This window comes from Gopherus flavomarginatus, chromosome 3 (genome assembly GCF_025201925.1).
Source record: "Gopherus flavomarginatus isolate rGopFla2 chromosome 3, rGopFla2.mat.asm, whole genome shotgun sequence".
Lineage (NCBI taxonomy): Eukaryota > Metazoa > Chordata > Testudines > Testudinidae > Gopherus > Gopherus flavomarginatus.
The window spans coordinates 109,163,101-109,177,068 of NC_066619.1; the positions used below are offsets into that span (position 1 = coordinate 109,163,101).

The 13,968-nt window shown below is 41.4% G+C and overlaps 1 protein-coding gene across 22 annotated transcripts in view; it reads left to right on the top strand.

The window, feature by feature from the left end:
* Positions 1-457: 457 nt before the first annotated feature.
* The window catches only part of MPDZ (multiple PDZ domain crumbs cell polarity complex component), a 138,115-nt gene continuing 124,604 nt past the window's right edge, over positions 458-13,968 (top strand). For 12 of the 22 annotated variants that reach the window (XM_050942953.1, XM_050942961.1, XM_050942958.1 and 9 more), the window contains exons 1-3: positions 955-1,091; positions 12,524-12,595; positions 13,378-13,544. In XM_050942953.1, coding sequence (XP_050798910.1) covers positions 12,580-12,595; positions 13,378-13,544 — 183 coding nt within the window. In that variant the 5' untranslated portion in view covers positions 955-1,091; positions 12,524-12,579. The other 10 variants (XM_050942963.1, XM_050942966.1, XM_050942973.1 and 7 more) reach the window with 5 other exon arrangements.

Here is a 13,968-nt window from a genome sequence, read left to right on the forward strand (position 1 = left end):
CAAACCTGTTTGATGGTGGAACAGTTTCTCAAAGAAGTAGGGGAAACAATCGCTGGTGCTATTTTGTCTATTTTTTTTCAATTTCCTTTATATATTTTATAGCACTTGGTATAGTCACTTGCAATATTCCCATGTGCACACAGTCATTTTTTGTGCTTTTCTCACAGTGAGGGGGAAAAAACATTACAAAAAAAAAAAAAAAAGAAAATGTGACAGCAAAACCACAGTAACTGGGAGGAGAGGAGGCAGCTCAGGTCCAGGTCTAGTATCTGAAACAACAAATAACTTCTACAAAATGATTGGATTGCAAGTTGATGTCCCTTTAAAATTAGAGTGAAAAGAGAACTAGCTAAACGGCTATAGCGAATAACGCTTAAAAGCCGTGTGGGGCAGACCAACTTTAAAAAGGCCACTAGCGCCCCAATCCTGCGCAAAACCGCGTGCGTTACTCTACTGACTGGAGTAACCCTGTGTGTTTGCGGGATCGGGGCCTGAATTTGCAATCTCCAGCGGGACGGCACTACGCAGCGTCCTGGATGAGCACAGCTCTGCATGCTGTCCCACAAACTGCGTGCAGGTGTGAGGTACCGTTGTGTGTGTGTAATGTGTTACAGGAGCCATCCTTTCCCTCCCCTCTACAAGACATGCTTGTGGCATGCGAATGCGGAGGCCGCCACTTTGCAAACGTGCCTCGGAGCAGAGCAGCTCCGAGCCCCCGCTGCCTCGTCGCTCAGCAGGCAGGGCAGACGCAGCACAGAGCAGCGAGGGCAGCAAGTGGGGCCCCTCCTGTTGCTGGCTGCTGTTGTCATGGTTCCTCCTTTGCAGCCGGTTCCTACTCCCACTTCTGCGGGGCTCGGCTTACCAGCGTCTGGTAGCTGGGAGGGAAGGGGGCGGCTCGCCGTCTAGCCGCCTGATGGTTGGGCAGGATTAAGTTTCAGGGTAGCCTCTGCGTGTTTATCCTGCACCTCCTCTCAGGGCCGTTACTTGCGGGCGGGGGGGCAGGAAGGGCTGCAGAGCCAGCAAACAAGGGCTGCGAGTGGTCACCCCCCCACCCCCGGCTCGGCTGCGGGGTGCCTGGAGCAGCAAGCCGGGTAAGCTGCGAGCGGCGGGGCTGCCCCGGAGGGCAGCGCTCGCTCCGCCCGGGGAACGTTCTGCGGGAGACGCCCCGGGTCTCTGTGTCCCCCCTTCCCGCGGCAGCCCCCTTCGGTGTCACTGTGAAAGGATGGGGGAGGGCCGGGCATGTTCCCCTCTCACCCCAAAGAGGGGATTTACCCATAAGCCCCCCGGGAAGTTCCCCTGTAGGAGGGGGCTGGGGTCGTGGCCCCGGGGTTTTGCTAGGCCGAGGGGAGGGCGCCACAAGGCCTTGCGCGGAGCAGGGGAAGCAGCCGCCGCCGCCGCCGCTGCTGGTGGGGGTGGGGGTCTGAGCCTGTTGCTTCTTTCTTGCGCTGTAGTGCGGGTGGCTGGCGGGCAGCGCCCGGGCCAGGCTGCTGCAGCGGGGCACGCTCGCCGGCTGGCGTCCGCTAGACCCGGGGCTGTGGGAAAGCGCGGAGGAGGGAGGGGACCTTGGGCATGATGCTCTACCGCCAATGGTTAGCTGGCTCGGCTCTTAAGGGCGCGTCCCTGGAGGCGGCGGTGGATACTGGTCACTGCTGCTCCATGGCCGGCCTGGGCCAGGAGAGATTCAGCTCTAAACAAAAGCCACATCTCCGCTGGGTATTGCAAGTAGCTTCTGGCGTGGGTATTTTGTAACCCCTCCGAGCTGACCAGCTCGCCTTGTGGGGTCTGCACGCACAAACCCTATTTTTAATTTGGTAGTTTGCAAACGATCTTGTGTTAGTCAGAGGCCCCCCACCTCATTCAACATAATAAAGTCTGAGCTCCAGTTTAAGGGTGGCCTCGAACGTGTTGCACGCCTGATTGCCTGGAGTAGACAGAAGGTGAGAATGCAGGTTATGAGGAGCACCCTCTGTCCACACCATCAGTCCTACAGAATTTGCAAGGTGTTCTAGGTCTGCTGGGAAGAAGAACTGCATGTATGGTGAATCTGTAAAATCTTTTGCTTTGAGTTGTAGGGAGTGTATCCCAAGCTCAAATCCTTCCCCAACTTCTTGTGATTATTTGTCTTTGAACCACTTGGCTGAAAAAGAAGACCCCTCTCCATCCCCTATTCCCCAGTTTAGTGTGGGCAGGCAGAATGTTTGCATGGGAGATTCCATGAAAGCTGAAGTTGAAGAACTTGATGTAGTTACTAATAAGAATGCAGAACTATGTGTAGCCTATCTTGTGATAAATAAACTACATTTGGTGTTGGGAAATCATGATGACTCCCTGTTCACAATTTCGCTGGAATTTCAGGAATTTTGATTTTGAAAAAATATTTCTTTTATTCAACATGTTTGTATTCTGCTGGGAAAATGTCTAAATAAGGGCCAAATTCTGCCCTCAGATAGTCATGTTTACCTAGTGGGAATTGTGCAAGTATCAGAGGATAGAATTTGGTCTTGTGTCTGGATAACTTTATTTTATTTTATTTATGTTTACTTAGATGTATATGCTTTTAAACACTTGAGAAGATGAAACTAATCACATAGGTGTGGAATAAACTATAATACCTTTTGAGGGAAAGGTAACATTGTTTGTACTCTGTTTCATATTTACATTTCATGAGATGGATGCATTAGTTTCTGACTTGTGTTGTGATGTATTTCCCCTCCAGATTTAAAAATAATACCTCATACTGCACTAAGGATTTTTGGCCCATATCACCTGCTGCCTGTTGAAAAGAAAATGTTAGTTTTGCTGGGATTTCTTATAAAGTAAGAGGAACGTGAGAGAGAAGAACAGCAACCCCTTCTATGAAGTTTTGCTTGAGCACTGATTGCCAATTAGGGTCTATTATTATTTATTATTGTATTACCTGGGGTCCTTAGTCGTGGACAAGGACCCCAAGGTGCTAGATGCTGTACAAACAGAACGAAAAGACAGTCCCTGCCCTGGAGATATTGCAATCTAAGTAATATCTGTAAGGGTCCAATCCTGCTCCCATTGAAATCAGCGGCAAAATGTCCATTGATTTAATTTTTAGCAGGACGAGACCCGTTGCATTACTATATCACTCACTTCTCAAATGGACAAATTGTCGGGGGGGCTGGGGGAATCAAAACTAAAAGAGAAAAAGTGGGAGAATGTTACTTTAGAATAATGATTTGCTTTGCATTTGAAAACAAGAATGGGCACAATATAGCAAAGAAAACGTAGTGTAGTTTTTAAATGTTTAATTAAACAAATAATATATTTAAGAAAGTGAGCTTCCACTTCCTATTTAGCTTCAGCATGAATGTATTTGTCATTAAATGTCTGAGTTGACATATTATATGTTGTGAAAACTTTCCTGATTAGCCAACAATTTATGTGAAGGGAAACTGGGAAAAAATGTCAGTCACTTAAGAGAAGGAAACCTTGGATGTCTTTGTTAGCAGGATAGAGAAAACTATGCCATTTGTAGTTTTTTAGTTTAATGTGCCTAAGAAAATAAAATTATGAAATAATTCTAACAGGTCAGACATATTCTGTTAGTGTTAAAACATATTTATTTGGAGAATTAGATATCTGTTGTGTGTGACTGTCATTTTTATTTTACGGCTGTCTGGGGTAGTTGATGTTAAGTTGCTATAGCTGACATGCTTATTTTTGTATGGCGAAATGGTACAAAATGCATACTGGAGTAGTTTATATAGTGAAAATGACTTATTTATATAATAGCCCAGACATGGTCAGATAAATAATAAATATCATAGAGAGATATTTTTGAAGAGTTTATTTCTTTTCTTTCAGCATCCTAGTTTTATTTAGAGAGAGAAAACATGCATCCACAGCTACCTACCTACTCTGGTCTTCCTAAATTGATTTTTTTCCCTTGCTGATTATCCATTTTGGTACCATGCTAATGCTTTCCCTTTTTGCTAGCAGAGAAATGGGCCTATAATCAGTTACTTATGTCACTGGCTTTTATGAATATGCTCCTAGAACCTTACACTGCAGCCTACTATTGAGTAGATTTTTTTCTGAATACATTCTTCCTGCTTTGGGATAAAATCTGCCCTTAGCCATCTAATTGATACCAGCACGAGGAGACAAGAAAAAGCTTTGCCTTAATGCTAGTACATACGCCTTATTTTTATTCTTTGTGTGTCTTTGAAATCCGCAGAACAAAGTTCAATGGAACTTTTTACAGCTTATCAATTTATAGACCAGTTTGAATATTTTATTGTAGAATAAATCTCCTCGCACACAGGCCCCATTTTAATCATCAGATTTAAAACCATCTGAAGGCTTTCAGGATCATTCAGTCCATGCTCCAAAAAAGTAAAATAGAAAATACAGTACTTATGTAGATTATGATTTCTGTGAAATTTACAAGGGCCGAATAAATCAGCTGCTTAAGTGACTTTTACTAGCATCCTACTGAGGTACCTGAAGTCAGCAGGCTACCATCTTTAATGAATATGACCTCATTAATTTAATATTCATAGCAATGATATTTTTATTTCACTCATTGGGACTCCTACTGAGATCATATTGTAAGATTTAAGTTTGTTCCTTTTCTACATCTGTCTATACATTTATGTATAAATATATGCCCTCTACTATCTTGGAAAGAAACTTTGGGGCTGTTTTGGCTGGTAGTTGAGAAATAAGTGACCCAAAAAGAATTAAGGTGCTAAATTGGTGGAATTCTCATTGTTACTAGGAGCAGGTCTTTCCATTGAAAATATTAGCATAGTCAGAAGAAACCTGTTACATATTCCAATATGACATTATAAAAATATGCTGAATTTAATAATCTCTTAGTACAGAAGACATTGTTTTATATTTTCATGTCCTTCAGTTGTAAGAAAAACACTGAATCTTTGAGAGACCTTTTTTTGAACTGTTGCTTACTGTGCTGGGAACTATCCAATATCCTGTAAAATATGTAGATGTTTTAGCAGTCCTAGAGTAAATGGTTCAATTTATAAATGTTTAAGAGTGTAAACATGTTTGGATTTGAAATACTAATTCCCAAAGTATATTTGTTGAAAAGCTTGCCTTGTTTTACAACTTGTGATTAGTTTTATAATTGGTTGAAGTGACACAGATATGTACAGTAATTCCATCCACGTAATACAAGTTTACATTTCATATAAATGCTATTTAAAAAAAATGGTTTACCAGAATATAATGTAACTTCCTTATGAAAAATTCAGTTCTCCGAATAGATTTCCATTTTATAATGCTGCCTGCAGTTAATGATAATTAAAATAATTCTGAATAAATGGAATCAGGTGCATTTGTCAGTAGGAAAAAAAAATCTTAAACATGTTTAAAATTTTGAATCATACTAAAAATATACTTAATTAAAAATTACGTGTTAGTAAATAGAATACTTGCATGTACTTGTCTTATCACAGAACAGATTGTAATATTAAGAACAGGTGTATAGATAACTTCATCATACAATGTTGTGCAAAGTTCCAATTACACAGCAATGTGATTTATACAAAAGTGTTAACAAAATAAAACTTACAAAAATAAACTAAATAAAACTAGAAGCTAATTTCAATGTTCAAATTCTTTTTTCATCCATCCCTCAAGAATATTTAACATGACTTTTAGCTAAGTAAAAATATTTTTATTCATTGTCATAATTAATATGTTCAATGTATGTATTATATTTTGTGCATCTTTTTTCATCTTGGTTCATACAAAATTATACTAAATTTACAGAGATTGGGAATAAAGCTTTTCATACTGAATTATTTATAGTCTTAATATGACCTACAGTGGTTTGTGAGCTGTCTGTTTTTTAAATACTTAATTGCATTTTTACTTTAAGGGTCTCAAAATCCTCTTTCATTGGTTTAACTTTTAAAATTTAGATTTCAGGCTTCTTGGGCCTGTCAGTTACATACTGCTTAGTCAGGGGAAATTTGCTTGGTTCATGAACTGTGTAGAAAAGTGCAAATTGCTTTTGCTTATATTAAATTCTCAGTGCAAATTGCTTTTGCTTGTATTAAATCAGTCCTCCTCCCATCATGCAGAAAGGTGTGCTCTAGACTCTGCTGGCTGAGGGAACGTGGTTAATCTCAGTCTGGAACATGGATGTCCTGTCAGTAAAACTCTGTATATCGCTCCTGTGTTTCTTTTTACCTCTTTGTCTCTGCACCTCCCCATTTCTCCATTCCCATTCCCAGTCTCTCCAAGCACCACCAGCAGAAGGTTGTGATTTGTGCATTTCACAGTGATAGTGATACAGTCCATGAAATTCTTGTCTGTTTCACTCGACTTTTGTTGGCACTCCTAGGAAAGCTCTTCAGGCAGTAGCATAGCCATGATTCTCCATGGAGGTGAAAGTAAGAATATAGCAGGGTTCTGCCAGAAAACTGGGTTTTTCTTTATCCATTGCCCAAATTAACCTACCTATATATCTTAGAAACAAAATAACATGATCAAAACAAAACATTTGTATGCCCTGTGAGAGCCCAGAGTTCAATGTTTGCCTCCCGCTCGGGGTTGCAGCCGGTGGTGGCAGTGAGGCTAGGTGACAACAAGCTTACCTTTGGGGATTGCAATCTGAAGTGGCAGGGGGACTTGGCAGTAGATAGTAGCATCCCCAATTTGTGGGTTGCAGTTTGTACTCAGTGCCACTGACAATGACAACACGATAGCATCTGAGTGGCAGCCAGACAACGGGGGCGGGGGGCGGGCAGGGAGAGACAGGACAAGGATGAAAAAAGGAGTACTGAGCAGGCCAAATTCAAGTGTAAATGTAGATGTAACATTTTAAAATGTTGGTCTTAGTACATATAAAATGTGTGTCCTGAATATTCTTTTTGTTTAATTGAAGCAGATTTCTGTTTAGTTCTCTAAGCCTTATAGCCAACATTTGGGCCTGGATATCAGTCTTAATATATTCTGAAAATGCTACCGGTACAGTAATGATTGTAGGATAAAGCCTATTATGATGCTTTCTATTTTTGACATTGTGTGTTTGCTAATCCAGCACTATAAGCATTAGTTTCCAAGGTATTTATCTTAAAAAGGATTTGTGGAATACTAGATGGAGTATCAATCAGTGAGGCAGGATGAAGCACTCTCTTGGAAATTATATGATCAAATATAAAATAACTCATTAGATGTGGGCCAGTTTTTATTTTTGGTGAAGCTTTTGATGGTTGAGTTAAATGATTTCACTGCTGTAGTTAAAGGGGTACTGTCAACATAAAGCTCACGGCTAGATTCAAGAAGGCCCTACTCCTGCTCCCGTTGATGTCAGTGGTGCAGGATCGGGCACTAAGGGTTCAAAGCTGTGACATGTTGAACACTTCTTGCCAATCGCTCTGCAAAATTGGCCCTAAAGTTGAAATAAGGAGGTGTTACTTACATTCTGCTCCAACAAAAGAGGATTCAACCCAGAGGAGGGCAAGTGCATTGCTGCTGCTGCCTCCCATTGAGTTTATTCTAGGGGGTCCAGCTTTAGCTTTTATGTCTAAGATGTAGGAGGTTGGTGGATGGGACGCACTGAATCTGCCCTCACCGAGCCTCTTTCTAGTCCGTATCACCTGCATTTTGTTGCTCTTTGGGTCCCCTGTTGACCTTCCCCGGGAGAAGGGAAAAGGTGCTGCCACTTTTGCCATCTCCTTGTCCTCCCTGTAGCCTGTGCCATCATAAACCCTGGTGTGAATTTAACCTCATATTTAAATAATCATGACGATTATCATTGCCTCTACTGCTTAAAGGATAACTTAATGATTATTAAATCATTGCTTAAATTAGAACATACATTTTAAATGTGCAGTTCACTTTTTATTGGCTTGTACAATGATAACAGAGAGCAGTTTCACTTCTCTTTCCAGTTATTGAGGGAATCTAGACCAGAGGTGGGCAAACTACAGCCCGTGGGTGGCCCGCGGGATCCTCCTCCCAGGGCCCTGAGCTCCTGCCCCGGGAGGCTTGCCCTGGTCCCTCTTCTGCTGTTCCCCGTCCCTGACAGCCTCAGCTTGCCCTGCTGCTGGTGCAATGCTCTGGGTGGCAGGACTGTGAGCTCTTGCCAGGCAGCGCAGCTGCAGAGCCACAGCCTGACCTGGTGCTCTGTGCTGTGCGGTGGCTGGCTCCATCTAGGCGGCGCGGTGTGGCTGCCTGTCCTGCTGCTCTAGGCGGCGCGGCTGTAGCACCGCCAGCCACCAGTGCTCCAGGCAGCGGGGTAATGGGGGGAGGAAGCGGGACAGTTGGATAAAGGGGAGGGGAGTTTGGGGTGATGGTCAGAGCGGTCAGAGGGTGAGGAACGGGTTGAATGGGGGCAAGGGTTCCCAGGGGGCAGTCAGGAAGGAGAAGAGAGGTGGATGGACTGGTGGGGGGCAGTCAGGGGCAGCGGTTCCGGGGGTGATCAGGGGACAGGGAGAAGGGGTGGTTGGATGGGGCAGGGGTCTTGAGGGGAGGGCAGTCAGGAATGAGAGGTGTCCAATTAACATTGCTATAGTTGTGCATATTAGCATAGGCATTACAGTATTGATGAAGCCAGTGCATAGAATGGTTAGAAATGGTGTTCAGCTCTAATAGAAGCAGAGTAGTAGAATCAACATCAAGTTAAGATAGTAAACACTTGAAAACACAGTCCATGCCCTAATCAGATGTCTGTAAAAAAGCTGGATTGGGGCCTCTAGGTGCTACTTTAATACAAATAACTAATCAGAGTAGCCTATTGAAAATGAGAAGATCAAAAAGAAAATGCACCTTATTTTCAGTCTTCTAAGAATGTAATGCAAAGAATACGCTGACTCCTGCCCTCAGATATACAGGTGTAATTCAGCTATGCCTCCATATCTGAAGGTAGAATTTGTCCCAATGAGCGGAGAGTAAAATACCAGGAAACTCTTAAAATAAAAGTTTTTTTGGTTTTTTTTTAAGTGAGCCAAGAGCTTTTGTTGTAACTGTTCATGGTGTTTATATGGTTAAATACAGAGCCAGACCAAGGCATAGTAGTGAAAGCCATTATGATTGAGAAGCTATCTCTCTCCACGCCCCTCCCCCAATAAATAAAACCGAGACAAGCTTCTCATCTTGTATGTATCAGCTTCACATATCAATATACCTATAAAGAACAATCTGCTTCTAACCCATTAACATACTCATCCTTCAACATGTAAAATTACTGGACTGCTCCGATACCAGTTCCTCCACCTCTCACTCATCAATACTTTCTGTTCTATCTGGAAGAGAATTCACTCACAGGAAGGTCACCCCAATTTAGACAGAATTTATTATTGCTGGATCGGCTCCTGGCAACGAGTCATTTTGAGCAACTTTACATGTTCATGGACTGTTCCAGTGCACAGGAGCTTTGGGATTGTGGATGCCTTTTCATGTCCCTCCTGAGCTATGCTGTGTGCTCTTTGGCTGCAGATACGGAATGGGAACTTACTCCCTATTTGTTTTCAAAATGGGACCTGGCTGGGCTTGAAGGAAACATAATTGGTATGAATGGATTACAATGGCGAGAGAACTGTAGACTCGTCCATCAAATTATAGAAACCTCTCTAAGCCCAAATATGGGCTTTGAATAAAGGATTTGATTTGATAAATTCAGGTATTTGTGTATCTGGCAAGAATACTGGACAGACTAATTTGGGGAAGCCAGTCCCTCTTCAATATGTAAAACCGCCTCATCTGTCCACTCTCTTATAAAATACAGCGATATGTAATATTATGGAAGCTGATCCAGGGAAACCATGGCCTCCTTCAGTTTTAGGCTTCTTGAGATTTGATAGGCATGTGTGATCATCGGCTATGCCAGATGAAATGAGAGAACAAATTCATTAGAGCTTGTAGTGTCTGTTACTGCTCTGTGTGTCAGTATGGAGTGTGTCATGTGATAAGGTTACTTTTCATTCAGTCACTTGGAGAATCTGAATAACAAGCTTGATCTGAAGTGATTAATTGCCATGAAAAAGACAATTCTAACTGTGAATCATTGAAAGCATCCAAAAATAAAATGGTGTGAAATATTCAGACTTGTTGGAACTAAAGAGATATTTGCACATAAACTGTATTTAAAGCCACTAGATATTGGGTTTCTCTACTAACTCAAAGCACAGTCCATGTTTATCAGCCGCTCTTCATTGTTCATGACTTGTTCAAATGAATCTGGGCAGGTAGATCTTTTCTCAGTTTCTATGTAGGGAATAATTCCTCTTACATTGTTCCCAAACTGCATGATTAATTGCCCTGTGGAGTTGTTCTCCTAATCCTGCCCCCATGCCTTCATCTGTGCCCCACCACACAGAATTTTTAAATGACCAGGTCCATCATGTTTCCCACCTCTCTGGTCTCCTTGACAATACACTTCTTCTAAACACCTGTAGACCACAGTTCTTTGCACTTTGATGTGTTAACCAGATTTAAGTTAGGATGCAATATATTGGATATATATATCACAGGAACATAATATTGTTACAGATGTGGGGGTAATATTCATGTGATAAGTATCAGAGAGGTAGCCATATTAGTCTGGATCTGTAAAAAGAAACAATGAGTCCTGTGGCACCTTAAAGACTAACAGATGTATTGGAACATAAGCTTTCGTGGGTGAATAGTGCATGCATCTTACAAAGTGGGTATTCACCCACCAAAGCTTACGCTCCAATACATCTGTTAGTCATTAAGGTGCCACAGGACTCATTGCTTCATCCATGTGATAGATACATTTTATCATGCATTTGTCTGCACTCAGCCCACTAATCCATCTTTCTGGCACTCAAATGCTCCAGACTTTTGAGCAACTTCAGAACGGCACCATTTTCTTAATTAAATGAAAATATCTCATAAATATTTCCTCCCCATATGGAATTCCTCACCCCCTCCACCCAAATCTCTGCTGCAAATAAAATTGAATCTGTTTGAGAGCCAAGATAGCAAAATTCAATCCTGTGTCAGTGATGGATTTAAAATCCAATAACAGATTTCAGAGTAGCAGCCGTTTTAGTCTGCATCCGCAAAAAGAACAGGAGTACTTGGGGCACCTTAGAGACTAATACATTTAAACATATTTAAAATCCAATGTCTCTTGGTACTGTAGAGCTTGAGATGGGAGTTATTCTATTCTAGTCCTGCAGGGCTGCAAGATATTACATTTTAAACATAGCTTTTCTATTTAAAAAAAATCTATGTAAGGTAATTTTATGAATTTTTTGTGTGGCTCCTTTTGAGATCTTGTATAGTTGACTTCATGGTAGGTGAAGCTCCTGACTTTATAGGTGGATGGATTTGAAAAAAAAAATAGACCCAATCATAATTTTTAAATCTTTCTAAAACGTTTGTAAAATGGTCTGTAAAGTATATCACACATACAAAATACGTGCTGGTATATTGTTGTATAAAGGTTTTAATACAGGGGTTGGCAACCTCTGGCATGTGATTCACCAGGGTAAGCACCCTGGTGGGCTGGACCGGTTTGTTTACCTGCCATGTCGGCAGGTTTGGCCGATCACGGCTCCCACTTGCTGTGGTTTTCTGTCCTAGGCCAATGGGGGCTGTGGGAAGCAGTGTGGGCCGAGGGATGTGCTGTCCACAGCTTCCCGCCTCCCCCATTGGCCTGGAGCGGCGAACTGCGGCCAGTGGGAGCCGCGATCGGCCGAACCTGCCGATGCGGCAGGTAAACAAACTGGCCCAGCCTGCCAGGGTGCTTACCCTGTCGAGCCGTGTGCCAGAGGTTGCCGGCTCCTGTTTTAATGGAAGTAATTTTGGATGACATGCATAGCTTCACTACTCATGAGTAGCTGAAACATCTCAAAGTTGTGCTTATAAAGACCTTTACACCAGCACATATTCAGTATTAGTACACAATAATCATGGAGTTAACAAGATACATACTAGTGTTTATCTTTTCATCCCTTTTGGAGTTTTTTTTTTTTGTTCTATCCTGTCTTATGTCCTTTGTTTGTACATTGTCAGTTTAGACTGCAACCTCTTGACTATGAAGTGCTATCAGATTTTTGATGCTGTGTAAATAATTGTACTTATTCCTTTGAAACTCATAGTTTTGCTTTGTTATGGTGCAAAAACATGGATTCTAACAATTGGAACTCAAAACTCCAAAACACAAATTGTGCATATGACACTTGCAGATTGATGTTGCAGGAAGTATGTCAAGTGCTCATGCAAACAGAACCATCAAGTTTTGTACAGTGTCACTTGGAAACTAAATTTACCGCTTCTGGTTAAAATAGTACACTACACCTAGCACATCAGTAGGCAAAAACACCATTGTTATGGAAATTTAGAAACATTATGAATAATCCTAAAAATAGTTTCCATTCTTAGTTTTCCGGTTCAGAAGTGACTTTTGGAATATAATCAGCTGCTAGCTTATTTTAATTGTTGGAAGAGTGATTGTGTTGATTGTTTTTCAAGAACTTCAGTGTTTTAAGATTTGATTCTTAAAATTCTCTTAATGTGATCATTTTTTTTCTACTTCTGTTATTTTTAGGGAAGTATATTAGCTGCCATTTGCAATTTTGGGATAGAAACTAAGCAGTGGAAAACATGCTGGAAGCAATAGGTGAGGTTTTATGTTACCACTATGTTTGTAGCCAAACTAGGTTTATATGATAGATGTGAACTTAAGACATTACTGTATAAGATAATTGAGCTACATTGTGTCAAACATAGCTCCTGTACATAGAAATGTCTGATGATGTTTAGATTCTTGTGTTCGTGCATGTATTTTGAAGTGCATGTCATTTTCTAGGTTATGTTCATTATTCCTGATGAGCTATTTATTAGCATTGTCTGTTTCAGTTTCATATTTAATAACAGAGCTAGATGGAAAATCATGTACCTCTTTTGTGAAAATTAAAACAAAAAAATCCACAATATCTCTACTTAACGGTGTTTGTGTTACAACAGTTGATTGAAAGCTCACTAGCTGTGATTCCTGCACCTAAGTTTACATGAACAATTTTTCACATATAGGATCTAATTCTGCATGGCCATGTACCACTACTATTGGCTTCTGCCCTTCCATTGATGTCCATGGGAATTGCACCCACATAGTTGAGGGCAGAATTGGTTTTTTTTTTAAATTGTTTTTTAATGTTCAATGTTTTTCACTTAATGTTAAAATTTGTAAAATATCACCCATCTCTAATTTTAGCTGGTGAGAAAATGATGTTGTTTATATAGTCTTTGCCAGCTGTGGATGAGTAGGGTTCTGTGGCCTGCTTTGTGCAGGAGGTCAGACTAGATGATCATATTGGTCCCTTCTGACCCTAAAGTCTGAGTCTATGAGCTGCATGTGAGCTTTTGAAAGCTACTGCTGACTGGTAATGAATATCATTGCAGATACACATCGGGCCCTGCAGGCAGTGGAGCGCCTACAGGCGAAACTGCGGGAACGAGGTGACTTAGCAAACGAGGAGAAGTTGAGCTTGCTAAAATCAGTGCTGCAGAGCCCTCTCTTCAACCAGATTCTGAACCTTCAGACTTCTGTCCACCAGTTGAGAGATCAGGTAGGACAGTAGTATCTTGGGGAGAAGAGGAAAGATAAAATGTTGTAAAAGCTTATGTTTATCTGATTGCTGCTTGTGATAAATTAACAAAATGCACGTTGAACAGTAAAATTAACTAAAATTGAAGGGCTGATCCAAAGTCCATTAAAATCAATGGAAAGACTCCCATTGATTTCAGTAGACTTTGGCCCAAGTCCTGAAGCTCATGTATATGTATAGATGTTTCTAGCTGTTTGCCTGTAGCTTATTGCTCTGTACTGTAGGAAAATGATGACAACATGTGGAAAGTTGTCAGAAGGCTGACTACTACCACAACTCAAAAAAGAAGGAAAAGGATACAGTCATGATAAATTATTATAGGATTAGGGACAGATCCTTAGCTTCTATAGCACGATTTACTTCCACAGAACTACTCCGATTTACA